This window comes from Serpula lacrymans, assembly GCF_000218685.1.
Source record: "Serpula lacrymans var. lacrymans S7.9 unplaced genomic scaffold SERLAscaffold_1, whole genome shotgun sequence".
In the NCBI taxonomy this organism is placed as follows: domain Eukaryota; kingdom Fungi; phylum Basidiomycota; class Agaricomycetes; order Boletales; family Serpulaceae; genus Serpula; species Serpula lacrymans.
This window is the reverse complement of record NW_006763290.1, coordinates 2,523,911-2,535,548: the sequence shown is the minus strand read 5'-3', so window position 1 is coordinate 2,535,548 and position 11,638 is coordinate 2,523,911. Positions and strand designations below refer to the sequence as shown.

Below are 11,638 nucleotides of genomic sequence, written 5' to 3'. Positions count from 1 at the left end.
GTATGAGAGTTTTTACAGGCCTTTAATATTTACAAACTAACAGAACCAATATCTTTAAGTTTTTTACGAGGATCTTCAAGTCCAGCCGCTTCAAGTTATTATTTGTAAGCCTCAGATTTTCTTTCTTTTTTTTCTTTAGTGTGAAACTATTTGGCCATACACTGATATTTCTTGCAGATTCGAAACTTTAGATCTTTTGGCAGTAAAATATAAAATATTTCACTGGCAGTCGGGATGTTTGTAGGTGTGTTGTTTATTACTCATAATTGAATTTTGACTAAATTTTTTTATTTGGGTTTGTATAAGGAGTAAGCATTTTTTGGATCATTGAAGTGATTTCAGTGTAGCAGAATCCTTAGGTCACATGTCAGATTTAATTGTGGAAGTGAATGTAGGTCAGGATTTTGTTTCTAGATTGTTAACACTAATTTTTCTGGAAAATGCCTATGGATGTTATATTCTCCTCAGATGATAGGGCTGAGGTCCTTCCTTCATGATGATAGTAGGGAATTGTAGAGTAGACTCAACTTGTCCTATTCTACTGTTATACAGGGGTTTATATACTGAATAGGTAGTAAATCCAAGCTCAGCTCCAAGCTGGCTTTGTAAGAGCCAATAGTGTAAAGACCTCCAGGGTCAAGGGCGAGAGGTTTGTAGTCCAAAAGGAGTATTCTTTGGGGAAATAACAAGAATAGATCAAGAACTTGTGACCATAATATAGCTATAAGGAGTATCCTTGGAAGAACTCAGATCACAAGGTATAGGGCTAAGGCTGTGTGTCCAAGAAAGGAAGAGGAAGGATAAGATAAGGAGAAATGTGTACAAAAAGATAGAGGAATAAGATGTGAAAGTGTATGTATGGGAATACAAAGATGGTGGTGAGTGATAACCACTAGATAAAGGAATATAGTCCGATAAGTAAAGGAAAAGGCAAAGGATAAAGTGAGAGTAAATTTGAATCGTAACATACAGCATTTTCAGCTTTTCCAATTCCAATAAGACAAATAGTGTGTGTCAGTAGGAGTAATGATGGATGGACAACCACCAGAGGATTTGGCCAAGTTGAGGCAATGTTGGGCAGATATTCTATGAATAGTAGAGTGGCCAAAACCAGTAGTAGCAAAGATTTGATGAGTAGAATGGCCAGATTCCAAGAAAGCTATGATGTGGTTGATTTGATTAATAGAGAGAGATTTTACAATGATGGATGCAGAATAAGTGATATTATTTGATTTGCTTATACTATGTTGAACTTTTTATATGACACATGATCAAATGCTGACATAATACTTGATTCTTATGTTATGTGAGATTAGCAACAAAGCTGTCCCAATAAGTATAGTGGATTAATGTTGAGTTATGACCGGTATAACAAGAATTACCTAAGTAATGTATATATCATTAGAAAGCTCTTGATCAGGGCTGTCTAATAATACATGGGCTTAGGGTCTAGCATCAATGATGCATGAGTTATTCACTCAACAATCAAAACATTGCTAACATTGGGACAGTTTTATTGCTCAGTGTATCTGGAGTACCATGTGGGGGTGAGGTACAGGGCTAACAGCAGAGTACAAGGAGTGTAGATTCAAGAGTTCAGACTTGAGGGTCTCTGACCTTTTGGAGGTCCGGAAATCATAGCCTGTGGCATGGATATGACAACCCTCTTCAGAGAGGGTGGAGAAAGAGCAAGATGATGAAATGCTTTGGAGTACTGGACAAGTTGCACTTGGAGTGATAGCCAAAGTTGAGGCTCTGTGCCTGGATTTGTGATAAGGTTTTGCTATCTTCGTCCGATTGATATTCAAATCTATGTCCTGGTAGGATGAGTGTAACAACCAAGAGTTATTTACTCTGGCGCACACAAGAACACACTATAGAGAAGATGATGAGGGAGTGGTTACCCCTTGAGCTGCAGAGAGTTTGTTGGTATACAACAGGAGGACTCGCTGAGGAGTCTCCTGGATCTATTCGGGTATATATACTACTACAGGGTTGTTTGTACATGTGTACTATACAGTTGATAGAGACAGTGGCTGATGATGTCATGGGGCCTAGCCCGCATGGCCAGCTCTACTGTGTGAGAGAGTTGTGTCTAAAATAAGAAGAAAGGCAACGTGGCACGAGAAGGGGGAGTTTGGAAAAAGGGGAAGTGCCGCGTGGCACCATGTGTGAAAGCTAAAGTACAAGGTTAGAGTGGAGAATAAAAATAAAGGAAAGGTCCGAAAATTGTGTTATCGTAACAATGAGTTGAGTGGATATTTCAGATTGTTTGAATTTGTCTTGAGTAAGTAAAATAATCAATCATGTTGATGGAAGTCAAGCAATTAAGTCCTTCTTGAGTATCTAGTTGATTTGTGCAGGAAACCTACAGGTTTTGTGTAGGCCTCCACAACCGAACATCCAGGCAAAATCTGCTTGGAATGTGCTGGAAATGACCGGGTTTTTGGGGACATTTTCATGATTCATAATCTCAGCTTTTTTGCAGTGAGTAGGTTCTCGGTGCAAACCGAGTCTGACTAACGCTTGACCAAAACCCGACTATGACTGACTTTGACTGTGATATGACTAACAATTCAAACTCTTTACTAAAGGTAGACTTTGCACAACTTCACTCGATTGTTACCTGACTTTCACATGACTTTAGCCGACTTTTTGTTTGTACTGAGGGTAATGATTTATCTTTTTTTTTGGGGCAATGAGCGGTGTGTTATATTGCCCAATCTATGTTCATACTCCAACATAAAATAATCGTTATCTGAACCCCATCCTCCTTGCATACTCCTTCTCTTCGTCTAGGGTCAACTTATCTGTGCCAAACCAATTAGCGGAGCTGGTCCTAGCCCTGAATCGGCTTTGTTTTGTTCGAAACATTTCCTCCATCCTCAAGGGTCGAATAACGCCAAAAACATCATCCGGGTTAAGTCTGCTTTGAACCTGCAGAGCTTCATTAAGCTCTGGAGTGTGAGCCCATTCAGGAAGATCAAATGAGCGTGGACGATCCTCATCATCCGAGTCCGAATATTCGCTGTTAATATCTGGAAGTTCGATATTTTCACTTGAGACGACAGGTTTGGGAGACTCCTTCGTTGCTTGCATCTGAGAGCTTTCGCCGGTGACTACTGGAGCCAGCTTCGTAAGGAAGCCGCACTGTGCAACACCAGTTGCTCGGCCGAATTTTGGGTGGGGCTCGGCCCTTGTCGATACCACTACACCTAATTCCGAAGACGATGGATCATATTTGGGTGCAGGCTTTTTGACCTGTTTCTTTGCGATATCTGCATCGGCCTTTCGCTTTTTGATGGCACCTTGATCTGTTTTCTTGGTGACTGTGTTCTTGAGTAGTTTTCCATCGCTCTGCTCATCCTTTCCCCTTTTCCGTTTTTCGCTGTCTTCCTTCATTTTCTTTTCTTGTTCTAACGCATGTGCCCTGTCGTCCAAAATCTTCCTTTGTTGAGCTTGTGTACGCCTGTTCTCCATTTCCTTCAAACGCACCATCTTCTTGTCTTGCTCCTCTTGTTGCTGTGATTACAGTTTATTCTCAGCATACTATAAACCGCTTGAGAATATCAAAAAGTAACTTACCCTTTTAGCAGCCACTGCTGCAAGTTGCAAACTCTTTAGTTCATGCCTGCCGTTCCTACTCCCACCCAAAGTATTATCGAATACCTTAGATGTTTGGTTGGAATGTTGAGCCCTAGATTGATTACTTATTACTGACTCGAGATCCTAAGGGAAAGTGTCAGCGAGAGCGGAAAGAATTTGTGATGGGTTTTTGACTTGTACCTCAATGCGATCCAGAGCGATAGTGCCTCTTGTAGCGCAGTCTGGTTTCAGAAAGTCAGGGGTAGCCAAGCCTCTTTCACCTGCGATATCCGAGTAGTAAGACTGGTTCCCTCCGGAACCATGGACATTAAACGGATGTGTCAAACTAGTGGGGCTACGTTCATCCAGAGCTTTCCCTTCCCCAGTAGCGCATACATCATCTTTGATAATTCCTGGGTCTCCTGGGGGCGGTTCCGTAGGTAATGTACTCCAAGCCATACTATTGTCTTTTCTGTCGAAGTTGAATGGCGTCCAAACTTCTTGATTTCTAGCTAATTGGTCTTCCACAGGCAAGCAATCACCGCCCAAACCATTGTTTCTTTTATCGAACGACAGGCGATTCTGCGTAAGAGACGTATCTTGCTTTTGCCATCTGGGCGTTATCGTTTCATGACGAGCGTCGAACAAGGTACAATGGGGCTGCACCGGTAGCGTGGTGTCATAGATTTCTGATTCTGCCTGAAGTGTATGTGGCGGACTAGATGTACGGTCTGGCACCCCATGCAGTAGCTGTCCCGGCAATGAGTAAGCTGCTGTAATAGGCAAGCAGAAGCGATCATCCACCATGGGGAGCAAGACCTGCTCAGACGCTTCAGAAGTCGAGACAGCTGATGCAAGAGGTTGATGCAATGCTGTATCGTGTTCCACGGCTGTTCGTCGCGTACGAGAGTATAGCCACGTGCCCTCAGAGCCGAGCCCACCTTCCGCCGTATATTGCTTGCCTCTGCTTGGAGTTTTGTGAAGAAGTAGCAGTTCCTTCTTTTGCTTAGAAGAGTCGTCCTCTTTCACTTCCGCTGCCTGACCGCGAATTGAATAGTAAGAGTAACTATGCTGAGAACCATGCGGTAAAGATGTGGATTGTTCACTGCGCTTGGCAGGTAGTAGTATTGTGGTGGAGCTATGGGGCTGAAAGGATTTATGTTGGGTTGAATTAAAGGATGTGATTGTCATATCCTCATGTAGTTTATTCCTTTCAGCCACACGAGTCTCGGCTGCTGCTCGAGCTTCCGCTAATGTGACCGCGGTGGCACCTACGGTATGGAGTGAACCCTCGCCAATATGCACGCAATTCACCTCGCCATCGAGGTTAGAAGCAACGGTATCGAAGGAATGCGCCTTGATTGCTTTTAGCCTGTGTTCGCTTCCATCTCGGTCTTGATCAACATTATCTAACGCGGGTATATCAAATGCCTCTCCATTCGTGAGCTTGGGCCCGACGTTCACGCCTGTCTGGGTCGTCGTGCCATTGGCTCCATATGAATCATTCTCGAGTGGGATTTGCTTCGTGACAATGGTCTCCATTGCCTTAACTTCTCTCGCCTTCATAAGCCAAGATGTACGCTTTCCCAAAGCTGGAACAGTAATGCCAAGCGATAATTCCGCTAGACCCGTAGACGTATCGCGGAGACCTCGTACTGATTTACGTAATGGGGATGGCGCAGGTAGGGAAGGGAAGGGAAATACACTTTGAGGCATCAATGGTTGAGACGTGCTGGTGGCAGAAATGCTCGACATACCCATGAGCGATGGAGCTGAGAGAGGAGAAGGTGATGCCAGAACCGGAAGGGGGAGCCTCGAAAGTCCGCAGACACAATCAGAAGATGGATTTAACCGAGCACGAGCCACTTCAGGAGACGAAATCGTAGATGAAGGTCTACCAGGAGCGTGGACTACACCATACGTGGGCGATAGGCTTTGTAGCACCTGTGATTCGTGTGACCTGCTGACCTTTAAGTCAACTAAGGGACTGGCGTTGGGACTTAGAGGCTGCAGAGAGGTAGTATATTCAGCAGGTTCTGCCCCTTCCTGGATGACAGACAGCTTCGTAGTTAGTGCTGAGGTCGGGAGACTAAGTGTGTGGTGGCCCCGAGTGTGCCCTAGATCTTGCATAGAGTTTGCGGCAACACCGGACGATGCTTGGGACTGTAAGGAGTAGCTGTCCAATGCGTTTTCACTAGTTTCTCTAGTATAGGGTATGTTCTGATGTTCAGGCTGCTTAGCCAAATTCGACAATTGGTGGGACAACAGCTCCTTCGGATGATTTTGCGAAACAAAGCTATGAAGGCCCACTGTCTTGTCCTTCATAAGGTGTACCTGGCTTAAACTACGAGAGGGATATATGTTCTCGTTCGTTATGTCATCATCCTAGAGGAAGCCATAATTGTTGATCTTAACATTAACTGTCGGATGTAGAGAGCGAGGGATTCTTACATTGACTCGAATATTCAAGACAGCTTTCATCTTCCTACGCTTATCAATTTTCCGACCAGGAGTTTTTACAAAGTCGATCATAGAGCTATGATTATGATGATACTGTATGTGAGTACTGCAGATAAAAATGAGAGACTATCCGCTCACTCATGTGATACCGCTACCAGGATGCTTCTGAAATAGTCGTCCAGATAGTTGAATCCTTGATCTTGTATCTGATCTTTGAAAGCCTGACGACAAGAGGCTTCAATCATTGAAGCCCGAATGGTAGATGTCCACAATATCCCATCAGGAGAGCTGGTAGTCATTCCTTTGATACAAGCGTGGTTTTAGATGAATGAATGAAGGGTTTGGGGGTGCGGAACCAGTGCAGGGGAGCCACAACTCATGAGACTGGAAGCAAGTCACGTGGTTGTGTTTGAAAATCATGAAAAATTGGTCATAGTACTTCCCACTGAAAAAAACTTAATTGGATCAAAATGCTATTCAAAACTACACAAAAAATCACCCTCTGCCTCTGGGCAATCCTGTTGGCACTACTCAGAAGGTGCTAGGTACTATTTTGAAATTTGGACTGATCATAAAAATCTGGAGTATTTTATGGGACCTAAATCAAAGACAAGCCTGCTACGTGGTATATCATTCTAGCTTCAATTATAAATTAATTCATAAGGCAGATGCTTTATTTAGAAGAGAAGATCATGCCAACAGTATCAAAGATGACAACAAAGGTGTCACCCTGTTAGATCAATCCAGTGTAGCTGTTACAATACACAATTTTCGGACCTTTAAATTTCATTCTCCATTTAACCTTCTTTTGTAGTTTTCACACACTGTGCCATGCGGTACTTTCCATTTTGTTCAAACTCCACCTTCTCGCGCTGCACTGTTTTTCTTTATTCTTAGCTACAAGTCTTTCACACAGTGGAGCTGGTCACACGGGCTGCACCTTATGACATCATCAGCCACTTCCTTCATCAACTGTATAGTACACATGTACAAATAGTCTGTAGTAGTACATATGTATAAATGCCCCAATAGATCAAGGAGACTCCTCAGCAAGTCCTCCTGTTGTTTACCCACAACAAACTTGGTCCTATCTTAAAGGGTAACCACTCCCACTCACTTCGCTCAAAGCTTGTCCGAGTTGTGCACCAGAGTATACAAACTCTTGGTTGTAACAGTCAATGTTCTAATCAAGCAGGATCACAATCTTCTAGAAAATCTTCAGGAAAGATATCTCATCAGAAGAAAAGGCATACCTTGATGGCAATGAACACTATTTATGGGAAGACAGGATGTGCCTGAATCTGCATAGATCAAGGCAATATATAGACATCATGACACACCAGTGGTTGGGAACCCTGGGTGGCAACAAAAAATGGAGTTGATCTCCAGAAACTATATATGGCCTGGTATGGTCAAAGACATATAAGAATACATAAAGCGTTGTCTTCACTGTGTCATGGCAAAGAATTCTTACCAGCCAGTAAACTTATAAACTTATACCTAATCCAATTCCAGTAGGACCCTGGCAGGATATATCAGTTGATTTCATGATAGATCTGCCCAAGTCAATTCAGTAATGGTGGTTGTGGTTTGCTTTTCCAAGGAAGTTGTGTTTGTCATGATACACAAATTCCAGGCCTTTCAATTTCATCCTCCTATTTGACTTTCTTTCTCTTTTGTACACTTGTGTCATGTGACACTTTCTTTTTATCTCACTTTCTCACACTGCACAGCTTCCTTGTATTTTTGGTTACAACCCTCTTATGTGGTGGAGCTGGTCACAAGGGCTACACCTGTTACAACAGCATTTACTTGTATTTTATTTTTCTTTCTCTTTTATTTTTCTGACTTTTTCTTTTGAAGGTCATATGACTGATTATTGATCACGTGACTGGTGTCTAGACTCAATATGTGACTTGTCACATGCTATAACATCATAGATTCACTTACTCAGTGGTGGCATCATATAGAATACAATGGAAAACCACAGAATATTTACTATATGTTATGATACACAATTTTTGGACTTACAACCTTCTTTCTCAAAGTCCTCACGCACTTGGGCCACACGGCATTTTCCCTTTGTTCAGACATTCACTTTCTCACGCTGTTGATGATGAGAACTGTTGTTAGAAAACCATACACAAAAACAAACTAATAAACAAACCTCCCAGATTCCATGGAATTTGTGTATGGGCTTTACCTCCTAGAACAGTGGGTGGTCTGGTTGTTTGTGGGGTGGTACATATAATGATCCTTCAAAGTGAAACCCAGAGATGTGTGGGTGTGGATTTTGGAGAAGGAGGGATAGTTGGAAGTTGGAAGATAAGGGTTTTGACTGAATATAGATGAATATGGACGAGCACTACCTTTCTAATTGTAGCACAAGGTAGGTTTGAGAATGACAAGATGATAAGGTTCCCAGTGATAGCAGGCTCCTGACGCACAGACTGTAGTGCTCAGAAGGACTCTAATCAAAAGGGATGGCAGTGAATTCTGTAGTGGTGAGTGACAATGACAGCAGTTAACAGTAGAAGCAGTGGGAAGTGTTGTGACCACACTAGATCACAAGTAGCAGTGAGTAGTGAATTTGAGATTAGAGAAGAAGTCTGGATTGGATTTCTTGTTGTTTCTACAAGGTAGAATACAGGGGTTTATATAGTAAAAGAAAGGAAGGCTATGCACAGTATAGTTGTGCAAAAAGAATGAGAAAGAATGTGAAGGAAGGAATATACACTGACAAATCCTGTATAGGTAGTACAAGATAAGATCGTCAAAATAAGGAAAAGAAAGGAATAGAACAATGAATGCTGTGTATGTAATGTCACAGGTTTGTACAGCCATAAAATAAATTCCAATAGCAGAAATAGAGCAAGAAAATCATGACGTCATGGGAAGATGCAGTAAAAAAAAACAAGGCAAAAACAATATCAGTATCAACACAGTTCCCTTGTTGTCCGTCAGGCATTCTAAAAAAATATGTGTTTATAAAAATAATCCAAAAATCAAGAATAATTACACTGCAAATGAATGTTCTGCTGAAAAAAAAAAAACTGGAGCCACCTGTCCACCACCTAGCCCAAATCTGAAGGTTCCATGGCCTTACCAATGGTCTGGTTGTATTGGACCACCTGGTCAAACAAGGGAGGGAGAGGAGTAGTTCCAATCTGGAACAGATGTGTCCCAGGCAGTGTGTGGTAAGTGTAGCTGTAGCGAAGGCGATGGATGAAAGATAAATATACACAAGCAAATGGGATGGCAATGTACATGGGCAACAACACAAGAGGATGGATTTTTTCCAACTCAAAAACTACCCACCCACGTTCCAGTCAGGCAAGACGAGCAACCAATAATTTGATAGTATATGATGGAAGATCAATGTCATGAAGATAAACCAGCTGCCCAATGTGGACCAGCCGCTGGGGCTTTGCTGAAATTAGCAGTGGCATATGGTGGTCAATGGATTGGCAATGGAAGCGGATGGAGAGTGATGACATGAGGTGTGGATGAGAAAATAAAGCAAAGGAGAGGGCCCATGGTGGGGCTAAGTAAATGAAGGAGTAAGGAAGCAAGGGTGCAATACAATGTGTAGCCAGTGGCCACACAAAAAATTGCCAAAATGCTGAAAGGCGGAAAGTACTGAAAGGAAAGGTGAACGCAACTTGATTGCCTAATAGAGGTGGGTGCGGATTAGCCACAAGTTCAAAAAAGGCAATATTAACTACTATTTCATGTGGCATTGTGCCTGTGTGGCGCAAATGCAAGTCTTTTGAATATTTGCTTTGTTATTGACACCTGTCCATGATACCAATCAACTTTAGTGCATGACAATGCCACACTGCTTTTCTTTATTTTTAGCTACAAGTCTCTCACGCAGTGGAGCTGGCCACATGGGCTGCACCCTATGACATCATCAGCTACTGCTTTCATCAACTGTATAGTATATAAGTGTTAGTTTTGGTGATTCTGCACCTAGTTGTGCTATCTATTTTCCCTTCTTTCTAAATCACTTTCCTCTTTATTCTTTTTGCTGTATTGTTCAGTATTCACTGAGCATTCTATAATTTCGCCTTTGTGGCTGATTTGTTTACCTTTGTTTACAAAACTTAGGACTAGTATTGTAGAGTCCAGTATTCCTATTCTTTAGTTACTCATACTGGACTCTAGGTACTGTACACATTCTGTACTCTCTGATAATATAGTTACTCATACTGGACTCTAGTTCTGTCCCTGTTAGCTCTCAGCAAGTGGCTAGACACTTCCCAGTAGTTCTCAATTGAACAATAAGTACAAACACTCTGCATAAATATATAAACCCAATAGATTCAGGAGACTCCTCAGTGAGTCTTCCTGTTGTTTACCCACAACTAACCCGGTCCTACTCTAAAGGGGTTTACCCACTCCTTCCTCTATCCTCTTTGCTTGTTGTTGTGTGCGCCAGAGTATAAAAGCTTTGGTTGTTACACTATACAGTACCACATGTATTTAGGTATATATACCCTTGCAATAGACAGAAGCTCCTCAACAAGTCCTCCTGTTGTATACCAACAACTAACTTGTTCTTATCCATTGAGTCTACTAAGTCTCTTATCACTTCACCACCATTCCTTTGAATTTCTGCATGTGCACCAGAGTCTACAAGCTTTGGGTATTGTTACATTGCCCTATGATATCATCAGCAACCACATCTATCAACTGTATAGTACATATGTACAAACAAACCTGTAGTAGTATATATACCCTAATAGATCAAGGAGACTCTTCAGTGAGTCCTCCTGTTGTCAATCAACAGCTAACTTGGTCCTACCCTAAGGGAGTTATCCACTCCTTCCTTTTCCCTTCTTTGCTTTTTATACTTGTATACTAAAGTATAAAAACATGGGTTGTTACAGTATTTATACCCACAAATAAGACTATCACAGCCACTGGTACTGTTACAATAGACACTTCCAGCACCTATCTTAGCGCTTACTTTTACTTTTACTGTATTTTTGCTTTTTCCAAGTCACATGACCATTTTGTTTACTTTACTTTTGGGACTGTTCATAGTCATGTGATTAATCACGTGATATATCATCTGGCCACTGTCTAGACTCAACATGCAACTTGTAACAGCCAAAGTTTTTATACTCTGGTGCACAATAATGACAAGCAAAGAGGAGTGAGTAAAGGAGAGGATAATCTCCCTTAGGGTAAGACCGAGTTTGTTGTGGGTAAACAACAGGTGTGATAACACCAACAAAATACTATCTTGGGGCACTTGAGCACAACACAAACAACAGCTCAATGGAAGAATAGGAAGTATACAATGTATCAAAGGAGGGAGGTTGTCTTCACTAATATTGGTAGATACTAGGAGAGGACTCACTGCACTGAGCCCTTCTCCATATATTGCTCCATCATATATACTATAATATATGAGGTACTATACAGTTGATAAATAAAGTTTAAAGTCCAGTGTCCAACATATGTATGCCATGCTCGGAACTCGCCCAGACATTGCCTATGTTGTTGGAATACTAAGCAGACACAGCTCAGCTCCAAGGAGCCATCACTGGGAAGCTGCCAAATGTGTTCTCTGATATCTGAAAGC

At 42.0% G+C, this 11,638-nt stretch overlaps 2 protein-coding genes across 2 annotated transcripts; both read right to left on the bottom strand.

Annotated features, from left to right (window-relative positions):
- Positions 1 to 2,683: 2,683 nt before the first annotated feature.
- Positions 2,684 to 3,369, bottom strand: SERLADRAFT_375774 (uncharacterized protein; the record flags this gene model as incomplete). Its single annotated transcript, XM_007312379.1, has 1 exon — positions 2,684 to 3,369. One exon carries the CDS (start codon positions 3,097 to 3,099, stop codon positions 2,755 to 2,757), a length of 345 nt encoding a protein of 114 aa, XP_007312441.1.
- A 17-nt stretch (positions 3,370 to 3,386) lies between these two features.
- Positions 3,387 to 4,484, bottom strand: SERLADRAFT_454862 (uncharacterized protein; the record flags this gene model as incomplete). Its single annotated transcript, XM_007312378.1, has 4 exons — positions 3,387 to 3,430; positions 3,496 to 3,522; positions 3,586 to 3,729; positions 3,787 to 4,484. Coding segments are annotated over 4 exons (819 nt in total), but the record flags the coding sequence as incomplete, so codon positions are not given.
- Positions 4,485 to 11,638: the final 7,154 nt, after the last annotated feature.